Source organism: Barbus barbus (genome assembly GCF_936440315.1).
Source record: "Barbus barbus genome assembly, chromosome: 22".
In the NCBI taxonomy this organism is placed as follows: domain Eukaryota; kingdom Metazoa; phylum Chordata; class Actinopteri; order Cypriniformes; family Cyprinidae; genus Barbus; species Barbus barbus.
In genome coordinates, this window is record NC_136750.1 from 12,758,351 (window position 1) to 12,771,761 (window position 13,411).

Below are 13,411 nucleotides of genomic sequence, written 5' to 3' on the forward strand. Positions count from 1 at the left end.
GGTGGCTTCACTTGCTGTAACCCGCACTGGGAACAATGTCACTTCACCAACCAAGCACTAGGGGGAGCCCTATTTACTATTAGACCTAAGCAAAATTAACTTCCATGTTAATTAAGTAACTAAAGGATTTAAAATAAGGCAGATGGAACCAACTTAATTGCAAATGGAATTTAGAATTTTAAATTATAAATCGTGATTCCTAATTAAATTTTTCATGATGTCATCATTAAAATTGATAGGATCAATTTAGATTAACTTTTCAGAGGGATATAATTGTATTATAATATTATAATATTATAATGGTCTTCCTAGTTACAGAGTATTATTGGCAGTTAAGTATTAACCCTCTAAGCGCCAAAGTCACAAAATTGCGACAAGACGTCATACTTCATGAAACAGACTGTAGTTCCTAATATGGTGTAATATCTCATTTGTATTCCCTTCAACTAGATGGCAGACATGTAGTACTTCGATTCTAGACCAAAATTGTTCGAGGAAACAGCAGAGCAAGTGAGCTATCGTGTCATCGATGAGGAAGCAATTCAGTTCATAGCGTGTGAGAAAATTGTGAGATTTGTGAGAGAAAATCGCCAATAAAAAGTTGTACTGTGAGGATGTGTTGCAAATGTCATTCGCCGATTCTGACTCTGAAGGGGAATATTTGCCTTTTGGAAATGATGATCGGCCGTCTAATGATCGCGCTTCTCCCGGTACATCTTTTCCGCGCAATGGTGCCGCTGCGCAAGGCGCGATCGTTCACAAAGCACAAACAAGTGATCATTTCAACACTTTGCCCAACGGGGATGGGGGTGGCAGGGGTGGACGTGGTCTTAGTGTCCATAGGAGAGCTGTTGCTCTCTGATGATCGGCCAGATTGCGTCGTTTGTTCTGATCGCGCCCGCTCCAATGGCAGCCGGCAGACAGTACAGGTGCAGTCAATGTGGGGTAGATCTGTGTGCTGTGCCATGCAATGAGAGCTACCATACTCTCAAGAACTATAAACTGTCACATAGATACCTGATTGGGCAGATAGCTGGTCAACTGATCAAAAAATAGGCACATGTATTTTACTATGGCACAGTAATATAGTAATAATTTACTACTTTCTCCTGTTTTACTGTTGATTTCCTCTTTTCCTGATCATTTGGAATGAGGATAAAAAGACAAAAAATAACAACAACATGCAAATAAGTTCAAACATCCATTCAATATCTATTATTTCCTGAATATTACTGATGAACTGATCAAAAAGTAGGCTACTGTTCACATGCGTTTTACTACTATATAGTATAGTAATATAGTAATAATTTATTACTTTCTCCTGTTTTATTGTTCGTTTCCTCTTTTCTGATTATTTGGAATGAGGAGAAAAAGACAAATAAAACAAACAAAAAAATCAAACATCAATTCAATATCTACTATTTCCTAAATATTTTATTTTGAATAAATTATTCAAAAATCATACAAATGTGATTTTCTGGATTTATTTTTTATATTCTGTCTCTCACAGTTGAGGTGTACCTACGATGAATATTACAGATCTCTCCATTCTTTGTAAGTGGGAAAACTTGAAAAATCGGCAGTGTATCAAATACTTATTTGTCCCACTGTATGTAGGAACAGTAATAGATTAATTATGACAAGAGTGCACCAAGAGTCTGTGATAAATTTACATCATAACAGGAGTTCTGACCTTTGTCACAAAAAGTCTTTATTTCCTTGCCTTTTTTCTTATCACATGTTTTAGCAATCATAATATGTTATATACCATTTGAAAGCTTAAAATCTCAAAATTAATCATGTGAAAACCATTTTGAAATCGGACATTGTGTTACCATAGAAATGGTACTTAAAAATGTTTTAGTGGTCTCCTCCCCCTTAGCGGGGGTGTCATATTACAAAATGTATTATGGTCTTTTAGAATCAAAACTTTTTATAATCTTGACAAAATACATATTGTTGGAAAGGTCTGAGTCTCAAGATTACATATTTGGTGTTTATTTTGTTATAGTTGTAATATTCAGAGAGAAATTGATAGATTTGTGACAGAAATGCATCAACAAAAAATTCAGAGTTTGAATGGCACCCGGTGGCTGCTTTTGGTATAACGCCTAAATAAAATTGCCTATGAACCTCAATTTTTTTATATATCAACTTCAAATTTGGAACACAACTTAAGTACACATATGGCTTTAATTTTATAGCAATTTTAGATTTTTAACTATTTTTTTTTAATATTTATTTTATATAAAATAAAATAAAAATTGTATAATACATTTGTTTTACAGTAAATTTAAACTTCTATAACGTTTTAATACTTTAAGAAATAAATCTATCATTTATCATCAAATGGGGCACATATGATATGCTTAATGAGTCCCTAGAATGTGTATGCAATATACATTACAAATTATATAATTTGTTATTGTTGTGCTGTGATGTTCTGAAATACACATTTTTAAATCCTTACTTGTTTTCCCACATATGATTTACAACAAGGACATGTTATAAGGTAAATTACTGTTTTGTTTGTTTGTTTGTTTTTTACAACTTATTATCCCTTTTATCGGAACTGATTTTCCACTTTGTGGATGTTTAAATAATGGTGTACAGTGATACATCAACTGCATGCACCACAATGATAATTACCTTCTGAAATGTGCACAAATAATGCAGTTATTTCCAATAATTATAGTAGGACTTAATTGCAGTAAGATGTTTACATGACACAAGCCAACCTCTTTCCTCCAGTTTACAGTTTACATTATTCTGATTATTGTCTAAGAAGTGTGGTTATTTTTACTGCAGTTATTCACATACCCACAGCACAAATTATAATCTGACATAGGTTTGTTACTGGCTACTATCTGAGGGTTGTCCTCCCTAAAAATATGATTAAAAACCATACTGTGTATTGAAAATAACAAAGTTTTAAACTTTAAATAATTGTGTAAGTAATAAAACATCACAAACGCAAATGGGGCAAAAATGCCTGCTTTCCTCTTTTACATCACTTACTCACACACAAGTCCAGTGAGAGAGAACAAAGTCAATAGTTGTGGAACTCCAGTAAGTAAGGCTGTCAAGGCTATTTTATTCACTTAAACATCGGAGGAAGTGATTATTTTCTCTTTAATGCAGATGATGCAATGTATTTTTTTGATGAGTCCTCTATGTTAGCAATGATAATGATGCCTGCTTGACTGAAAGGGTTGCCAGGTTTTCACAACAAAACCCGCCCAATTGCTACTCAAAACTAGCCCAAACTAACCACAATTTGAGGGGCTCCCCCTGTAAAAATCGCGTTCCGGGGGCTAAATAACCCAAGGCAAAAGTGTTACAGTAGCTCAATTCCGCAGGAAAACCACGGACTTGGTAACACTGTGAAGGATAGTAATGTCTACAATGGACACGACCGCGACCACAACAGCTTAAAATTGTCTAATTTGCCATGGTCTCCCTGCTGCACTAATAGTAGCAAGGCTTTCCTCTGTGTATACATATCCTTACAAGTACAATTTTAGCTGTAGTATTTGTGTCCCCTTCAAAATTTGGTTGAAAATGTGTGTCCCCCCCCCCCCTCAACAGTCAGACGAAATTTATGTGTAATAATACATAATAACAATAATGGAATTATGCTAAACTGAAATTGTTATTAACGTTAGAAACCAACCAAGAAATTAATAAGCTTAAATAAATAATCAACCACATATGCTGACTGTGTAATCATATCATAAAGTTTCTACATGTAATGCACATAAATTTACACAGTTGAATGATTTACAGTTATGACTAATGTTATGATTATTTATTCTTACTAAATATAAGATTGCATTTAAAGGAAACAAACACCAACATATATAATATGTTAAAAAAATGCAGAATGAGAACTGTGTGCACATATTACTTAACAGCTCACTGGGGAAAACCTTCAGTAATAATGGGCCAGTGTTCACTATGGATAGAAAAGCTATATATAACAGAGCCAGCAGAACTCAATCTTATCTTCTCTCAGCCACCTCTGAGCTATGGGAAGCTTCAATATTTTGCTATTTTGCTCTCTGCTGCTCATGCACATGGGGTCAACATGTCAGTTACGTGGTAAATTTGAAATGCCTAACATTTTTAAAGCAGGACACATTATGATTGGAGGAATTTTTCCTATTTTTAATAAACAAGAAAATGTTATTGCCTCTTTTGAGAGAAAAATGCGAAGAATTAATTGTTCAGGGTAAGTGCTGAAGCATGCTTGTGATTCAAACAGGAAATTATTAAGGGAATTTTTAATTTATTTATTTGGTGAAGTTCAGGCATGCATTGTTGTTCATGTCAAATTTTCTATACAGATTTGACCTACGTGCCTTCCGTTGGACGCAAGTCATGATGTTTGCAATAGATGAGATAAACCAAGATGAGGGTTTGCTTCCTAACATTTCTTTGGGCTATAAAATAATGGATTCTTGTGCTTCTCCCTCTAATGTTTTACGTGCGGCCTTCACACTGGTGAGTGAGCAGAAGGAAGAGGAATCTACAACTCAGTGTCAGCTTCCGCTTACAGCTCTTGTAGCTGAATCAGGCTCATCGCAGTCTTTAGCTGTTGCTGGAACTCTCGGACCATTCAGAGTGCCAATGGTAATGGTAACATTAATCAATCCTGCAGTGTAAATGCATTACGTATTTCTGATATTGTGATAAAGGTAATTTATACTTAGTGTGTTTTAATTTTTTCATTTAATCTAGGTGAGTTACTTTTCAACATGTGCATGTCTGAGTGATAGAAGAAAATATCCATCATTTTTCCGTACAATTCCAAGTGACTACTACCAAGCAAAAGCCTTGGCCTCTCTTGTAAAACGATATGGATGGACTTGGATTGGAGCTTTGCAGTCAGACAATGATTATGGAAAAAATGGGATTTCAGCCTTCACAAAGGAAGTTGAAAAAATGGGAGTTTGCATTGCATTTGTAGGCACAATTTTAAGGACATACCCTCAAAGTAAAATCATTGAAGTGGTTGAATTGATAAAACAATCTACAGTAAAAGTGGTCCTGGCATTTGTGCCAGAAGGAGATCTCTATCCTCTAATGAGAGAAACTGTGAAACAAAACATCACAGGAATCCAGTGGATTGCAAGTGAAGCCTGGGTAACTGCAGCAAGGCCCTCTACCCCTGAAATATTCAAGTCTTTTGGAGGCACAGTTGGATTTGTGGTACGAAAGATGGCTATGCCCAAACTTGGAACATACCTGAAAAACATCAGTCCTTACGTTCCTTCACAATCCACTTTTGTCAGTGACTTCTGGGAAACAATGGTTGGCTGTAAACCGTGTCTTAATTGTGATCCCCTGCCATTTGCAAATGTTACACTCAACAGCCAAATGTGCACAGGAGAAGAAAAACTAAACTACACAGACAAATTCTTTGATGTATCACAAGTAAGAGTAACATATAATGTGTATCAAGCCGTGTATGCAATTGCGCATGCTATTCACAAATTGTTGTTTTGCAAAAGAGATAAAAATAATGTTTTGAGACAGTGTCTAAATGTATCACAGATAACTCCAAAACTGGTGAGCAAGTTGGTTTATTTATTTGTCAAAACACTTAAACATCATAAGTTGAGAGTTTCATTAACTATATCATACTTAATTCCAAGGTCAATGATCACTTACAGAGAGTGAATTTTGTAGATGAATATGGAGAAAATGTGTTATTTGATGAGAATGGAGATCCACCTGCATCATATGAGGTGATAAACTGGCAGCTAAGAGATGGAGAGGTACAACATGTAACTGTGGGCTATTTCAGCACATCTACAGATGGAACATATAAACTTACAGTTAAAGAGGACAACATTAGCTGGAACACAGGAAATTTGGTACTTATAACTCCAAATAAGCATGTCTTAGTCATTATTATTATTATTATTGGCTAAAACATATTATATTAATTTGACAGATACCAAAAGCAGTATGCTCAGACACCTGCCCAAATGGCACAAGAAAGGCTCAAATAAAAGGACGGCCTGTTTGCTGTTTTGACTGCATCCCATGTGCTGATGGTTCAATATCAAATACAACAGGTACCCGTTCACCTGTAATACCCTACATTATGTATTTTAACCCATGTACTCCCTTTTTTCACATACATGAAGATATCCAAATTATGTGTCATTAGTAACCCTTTGAAATAATTAAAAATTACTATTTTTTTTTTTTTTAAGTGTTTAATGGTCGGTCACAATTGTGACAGGTGGGATAATGTGTATACTGAATTAACATATTTCTGCAGTTATAAACATACTAATTAATGTTAATTAATTAATGTTATATACTGTACTTTAGTGCAGCTATAATGCATAAAAACCCTTATACAACACTGATAGGGATACTGAGATCAAATACAAAATAATAATAATAATAATAATAATACAATTAATTTAAAATAATTAAATTAAAAATACAACCATCAATATATTTCAAAATGATTACTTTATTGTAACATACAGTATATCATAAAATTGTTATATTAGTGCTACCAGCATTACATTGTCGATATTGTAACTTATTTGTAACATTTGAACTTTTAATTTGGTGCAATATTTTGTCATTGCAACACTTTAGTGCAGCCTTCACTAGCAACAACTGCAATTGGATTTACTGTATACCTAAATTCACTGTTATCCCACCGACTATTGTGACCATTAAGATGTTTACTCATTCTATGACCATACTCAAAAAAACTGAATGCAGTATATGTGAATTCATATATTAATATTAGACACCTTAAAGATAATGTGCACCAAAATCTTTGTCATATCTTTATGTTAACATACTTTACAAGCCTTTTGTTGATGCAGCCATCATCTTATCAATGTGCAAACAGGAAACTGTTTTGATGTCCATTTTGCACTAACCATGTGAAACTGCAACTTTTTATGCAAATTAAATGGATAAAGCTCAATGAATACTCCAACATAACATTTGTTATGTATTTTTTTAGGAGCAGCAGACTGCATTCCTTGTCCTGAAGAATACTGGTCAAATGAGAGACGAGACAAGTGTGTCATGAAAATTACAGAGTTTCTGTCTCATACAGAAACTATGGGAATCATTCTGACTGCTCTGTCACTGTTTGGAGCCAGCCTTACTGTAGCGACTATGATTATCTTCATACGCTTTAGAGAAACACCTATAGTGAAAGCTAACAATTCAGAGCTGAGCTCACTATTACTTGTTTCACTGTTCTTTTGCTTCCTTTGTCCTCTTACTTTCATTGGTGAGCCAACGGTGTGGTCATGTATGTTACGTCATACAGCATTTGGTGTTACTTTTGCTCTCTGCATTTCTTGTGTTTTGGGGAAAACCATAGTAGTTGTCACTGCTTTCAGAGCCACATTACCAGGAAATAAATTGGCTGGAAAGTTTGGGCCAGTACAACAAAGAGCCATTGTGTTCTCATGCACTGCAATTCAAATAGTCATCTGTGTTCTATGGCTTATAATAAGTCCACCATTTCCTGGTAAAGCTCTGAAGTATAACAATAAAAAGATCATTTTAGAATGCAACACAGGCTCAGATGCAGCATTTTATGCAGTTTTAGGATATATTGGTATTCTTTCAGCAATCTGTTTGATTTTGGCATTTTTAGCTAGAAAACTACCGGATAATTTTAACGAAGCCAAATTTATCTCGTTCAGTATGCTTATATTTTGTGCTGTCTGGGCAACATTTATACCTGCTTATATTAGCTCACCTGGCAAGTACACAGTTGCAGTAGAGATTTTTGCAATTTTGTCATCTGCCTTTGGTTTACTGTTATGTATATTTGTGCCAAAATGTTACATTATTCTCATTAAACCAGAGAGAAATACTAAAAAACACTTGATGGGGAAATTTCAAAAGACTAGTCTCTGATTAATGATAAAAAAAAAAAAGATGAATGATGAAAAATATATTATTTGTTGTCTTATTATTTGCCAATACCTGCCATGTATTTATGAACTGAAAAGCAAGCAGAGAGGCAAAAAGGCAGCTATTAATGCAGCCTAACGCCTCAGTAGACCTTAGAGGTTGTGAATGTGTCTGTAATTCAATAAAAAAAATTACAAATAAAATAAAAATGTTTACTGTATTCAGAAATTACCTGCTAAAATCACAATGATACATGAGATTTAATCATAAATGCTATCTAGTGCCCAGACCTTAACCAGTATTAGCAAATTAACCATTTTTATTATACATTTGCTTTTGTTGTAAGTGGGTGAAGAAAGTGATTTATGCAGTTGTTTTAACAACATAATTTGGAAATGAACAAACATTACCAAAAAATGTGTTATTATTATTATTATTATTATTAATGTTATATATGTTGTAATGTTGTATATGTTATATTTTCTATGTCAGTGTTTCATTCTAGCATACAAAATGTGCATGGTAAAGAGTTATATATGCTTCAGCAGCAGGGCCTAGTTGTTAACAGGACTGTGTTTGAAATGGTAGCTTTTACGTCAACAATTATATCATTGCACTAAACTCTTTAGCTTGTGATCATATAAACATTTTTTTCCCTTAATCCTAAATACAAAGCATTTAGCACACATTCTGAGAAACAACTGTGAACAGTTGTATCAAATATGCCATTTGGAATGATAATTACAATAATAATAACAACAACAACAACAACGTGTATTGTAGCGTCTGCGTAAGCTCACTGATGGTTGATTACACTTGGTTGTAAGAGACCCTTTTAGCCTTTGACATCGGCATATCAGTGACTGATCTGGCCTCATCATTTACATTTATATGGGTGCTAAATTGCCAATGGTCTTTCCCCACTATCAAAAGACACTTAAGCAGGTCACCTCTCTGGTCTCCCTATCAAACTTCAAACACATTCCGAAAAGGAGTGAATGACCCCCCTGTGCCAGGCACCAACGACCTGACTAGACCAGTGGTCTCCACAATTTCAAATACACATCATACACACACACACAGACATTTGCTTTATTTAGGCCATAATAAAGCAGTTATAAATGTATCTGTATATGCATGTGTTGTATGCATATTCCCCTATTATGTTAACCTAGTTACAACCCTTTACTTGTATTATTTAGACTCTAAACGCCTATATTCAAGTGTATGAGTGTATCTATGCTTTAATATCTTCTATAGGTTACTTTCTTGGTATCAAAAGGATCTTATGTTTGTTCATCGAACAATGATGCACACTATGTGGTTGTGAACTGCATCATACAATTGTTACAATGTTTTGAAGTAAAACTGCACTCTCCAGACCGGCAATAAAAATGCAAATGTGCCATAAATGGAGACAAAGAAAGTCTCTCCCGCCAAAAATTCATGCCTCTGATTGATCACTCCACCCAAAAAGTGGGTGCGGCTACAAACTATCGAAAGTTCTGAACTCAGACTAATCGGTGCTAAAAACTCTTCTTCTTGAGACGGAAACACTCCCAAACTCTCCTCTTGAGTTACCTTCTGGCAGTTTTAGTTTCAAGTAACTTTGTGGACTTGCCGTTGAACTTCTTATTTTCATAAGAACCAGAGGAAAATCTTCCTAAAGAAATCATCAAGAAACTTTTGTCTACCGCATCAAGACTCTCATTCAGCTTCAAAACCAATGCAAGTAACCGTTTACAACTGTTTTAGATGCGTGTTTAAGTTTGAACCCCTTTTTAAGGTGAATTGTGATTCTCTGATGATTCTCATTTGGTCTGTCGTTAATTGATCTGAGATACTGCAATTCTTTTGCTCTTCTCTCTCTTTGCCTTACTTTCCTTGATTCTATATAAATATATATGTATGTTTTGCTTAGCTTAGTTGTAGGTTAGCTATAGTTTCATTTATTAAATCCCTTATATTCACAATTGATTGTCTCTGTGTTCTGCTCACGATTCGAAGTCACTGAATGCTGCTCCTTGCTACATGCTAAACTACTGCTAGCACTGTACAAGTAGGAGGGCTATTGTTCCTTGGCCAGGAAATAATCTTTCCTAGAATTGATAAATGATTATATTGTCTGCTCGGTGGACGGACAGATCAAGAAATTTCAATATCAATTCTGCTACAGTCAATTCTAAGATCTAATCTAAATATTTATTATTAATTAAAACCAGTTATAAGTGATAATAAATATTCCCTTTTAAACTAATTTGCTACATATTTTATGGTGGAGGATGCGGGCAGATTCAAACTTTGTTTGTGAGCAAACTCAGTATCAATTTATTTGTGTTTTCATATTATGCGTGCTTATAGTGAGACAAGTTGCAACGTGAACTCACTCTTTTGATTGGATGGTTTAACCCTCTAAGCGCCAAAGTCGCAAAATTGCGACAAGACGTCATACTTCATGAAATGGGCTGTAGTTCCTAATCTGGTGTAATGGCTCATTTGTATTCCCTTCCACTAGATGGCAGACATGTAGTACTTCGATTCTAGACCAAAATTGTTTGAGGAAATAGCAGAGTAAGTGAGCTATCGTGTCATTGATGCGGAAGCAATTCAGTTCATAGCGTCTGAGTAAATTGTGAGATTTGTGAGAGAAAATCGCCAAACGGCTAATAAAATGTTGTACTGTGAGGATGTGTTGCAAATGTCATTCGCCGATTCTGACTCTGAAGGGGAATATTTGCCTTTTGGAAATGACGATCGGCCGTCTAATGATCGCGCTTCTCCCCGGTACATCTTTTCCGCGCAATGGTGCCGCGCGCAAGCGCGATCGTTCACAAAGCACAAACAAGTGATCATTTCAACACTTTGCCCAACGGGGATGGGGGTGGCAGGGGTGAACGTGGTCTTAGTGTCCATAGGAGAGCTGTTGCTCTCTGATGATCGGCCAGATTGCGTCGTTTGTTCTGATCGCGCGCACTCTCTGCCGGCAGACAGTACAGGTGCAGTCAGTGTGGGGTAGGTCTGTGCGCTGTGCCATGCAATGAGAGGTACCATACTCTCAAGAACTATAAACTGTCACATAGATACCTGATTGGGCAGATAGCTGGTCAACTGATCAAAAAATAGGCACATGTATTTTACTATGGCACAGTAATATAGTAATAATTTACTACTTTCTCCTGTTTTACTGTTGATTTCCTCTTTTCCTGATCATTTGGAATGAGGATAAAAAGACAAAAAAACAACAACAACATGCAAATAAGTTCAAACATCCATTCAATATCTATTATTTCCTGAATATTATAGTAATATATTGGATCACTGTTACACAACAATAAAGGACGCATATCACTCGGTTCCACGAGCAGCTTTAGGACTCTCTGATCACTGTTTGGTTCATCTTATTCCATCCTACAGGCAGAAACTTAAGTCTGCGAAGCCTGTATTAAGATCTGTTAAAAGATGGACTAACGAAACAGAGCGGGATTTACAAGCCTGTTTCGACCTGACTGATTGGACTGTTTTTGAAGCTGCGGCAAATGACCTGGACGAGCTCACAGAGACTGTAACATCTTATATCAGTTTCTGTGAGGACATGTGCATTCCTACCAGGACTCATCTATTCTACAACAATGACAAACCATGGTTCATTGCCAAACTCAGACAGCTCCGTCAGGCCAAAGAAGATGCTCACAGAAAGGGGGATAAAGTATTGTACAAACAGGCCAAATACACACTGGAAAAGGAGATCAGAGTGGCAAAGAGGAATTATTCTGACAAGCTCAGGAACAAATTCTCTTCCAGTGATCCGGCTTCAGTGTGGTTAGGATTGAAGGACATCACCAGCTACAAAACACCACCCCCCAGCACTCTGGAGAATCAACACCTGGCAGACGACTTAAACGAGTTCTTTTGTCGTTTTGAACGATCACCCCACACCCGCCCAGAACACCCCTCCACACAACCATTCACACCTCCAGCAACCCCTCTCTCCCACACACCTACAATTCAAATCAGCGAAGATGATGTGTGCCAGGTCTTCAGGAAGAACAAAAGAAGAAAAGCACCAGCAGTGCCCTCTACCCTGCAGACGCTGCCATAACCTCTAACAGCAGTGAAAGGCTTAAACCTGCTCTCTACCCTATCTCTCTCACTGTGTTTTTATTTATTTGTTTGCTTGTTTTTATTTTGTTCTGTTTTGCTTGCCTAGAAACCGAACTTTTGAGAATCATCAGGGAAGGCTGAATAAGAGATTGACGACCCAAGCTGCCAAAGACTTTAGATGACCACGCTGTCAACAATCTTTTGTTAGATCCTTTCCGGTGCCCCCACAACAATTAGACACACCTTACCATTCACGGCTGAGATAACAGGTGCCAGGTCTACCCTCCGTTAGCTGTTTGTATCCACCAAACAGACCGCGCATAGAGCAGAAAATTACTATAATTGCAGCCTGCTAACGCTATAAGGACTTGCATTGGCCTTTTGTGCTGTCCCTCCCTCCCTCTCTCTCTCTCTCTCTCTCTCTCGCTTACCAGTGAGCAAACATGTCTCGATCATCCAGCCCTGATGCCAACTGGAATCGACTAGAGGCCTGGCTGAGTGCCCTGACTAGTACCCTTCTTCCTGGGGCCGCCGGTGACCTGCAGAACCTGAGCCGGGAACAGCTCGACGACAACCTGAGCGCTTTGATGGCCCAAGATCCGACACAGGACTGCAGCCACAAAGAGCTGGCCAAGATCGTCGGGTCACTGGCCCATAACCTCCTCGGCCAGGCAAAGCTGAGTGAAGCAGGCATCTCCTGCCAGGAACAGGAAGCAGCAGCGCTGAAGCTCCGGGCTGAGGAAGCTCAGAGAAACTGGGTGCTCGCTCAAAGTCAACTGGACCAGCTAGTGTCAGAGACTCATCACCAGCACAGGACGGCGGATGACAACAACCAAGAGCTGCAGGAGGAAGTAGAGAGACTCCTTGAAAGCCTTGACAGCACGCCGAGAGCAGCAGGAAAAGGATGCCAGAGAGGAGCTGAGTAAAAAACTCCAGCAAGCTGAGGCTCTCCTGATGAGAGCAGAGACTGAAATTAAAGAAAGAGAAGCCAGGGCCAAAGCCTGTGATGGCCATCTGCAAAGTGCCCGGCTGAAGTCAGTGCCCTGGCTCAACAAAGAGACTATTTAAAAGAAGAACTTGACACAGTTCACCGAGAGCTTAAACATGCATATAGAATGCAAAGTGACTCTGAAAGGGAAATGCACACCACAGAAATTCCCCTATCCTGTAGACTGATACCTGCTAGTCAAGAATTCTCAGTTCGAAAGGGGGGTGAAAACCCACTACTCAAGACTTCACCTGCCAGCATCCCAGAACCCCCAGCAGCAGCAATGGGGTGGGAGCCTTTCCAAAGGCTGTCTTCCAGTCACGGGGTGTCACCTAAATAATTGGATAAGCTGGCAAGAAACATTCCCACTTTCACTCCAGATCCTGCAGGAGGCCACGATGTGCACAC

General features: G+C 37.5%; 1 protein-coding gene across 1 annotated transcript; it reads left to right on the forward strand.

The window, feature by feature from the left end:
• Nucleotides 1–4,112: 4,112 nt before the first annotated feature.
• olfcn1 (olfactory receptor C family, n1) lies at nt 4,113–7,917 on the forward strand (the record flags this gene model as incomplete). The annotated part of the gene is made up of 6 exons (XM_079447078.1): nt 4,113–4,231; nt 4,347–4,632; nt 4,741–5,571; nt 5,658–5,879; nt 5,960–6,083; nt 7,004–7,917. The coding sequence occupies 6 exons, from the start codon at nt 4,113–4,115 to the stop codon at nt 7,915–7,917; spliced, it is 2,496 nt and encodes an 831-aa protein (XP_079303204.1).
• Nucleotides 7,918–13,411: the final 5,494 nt, after the last annotated feature.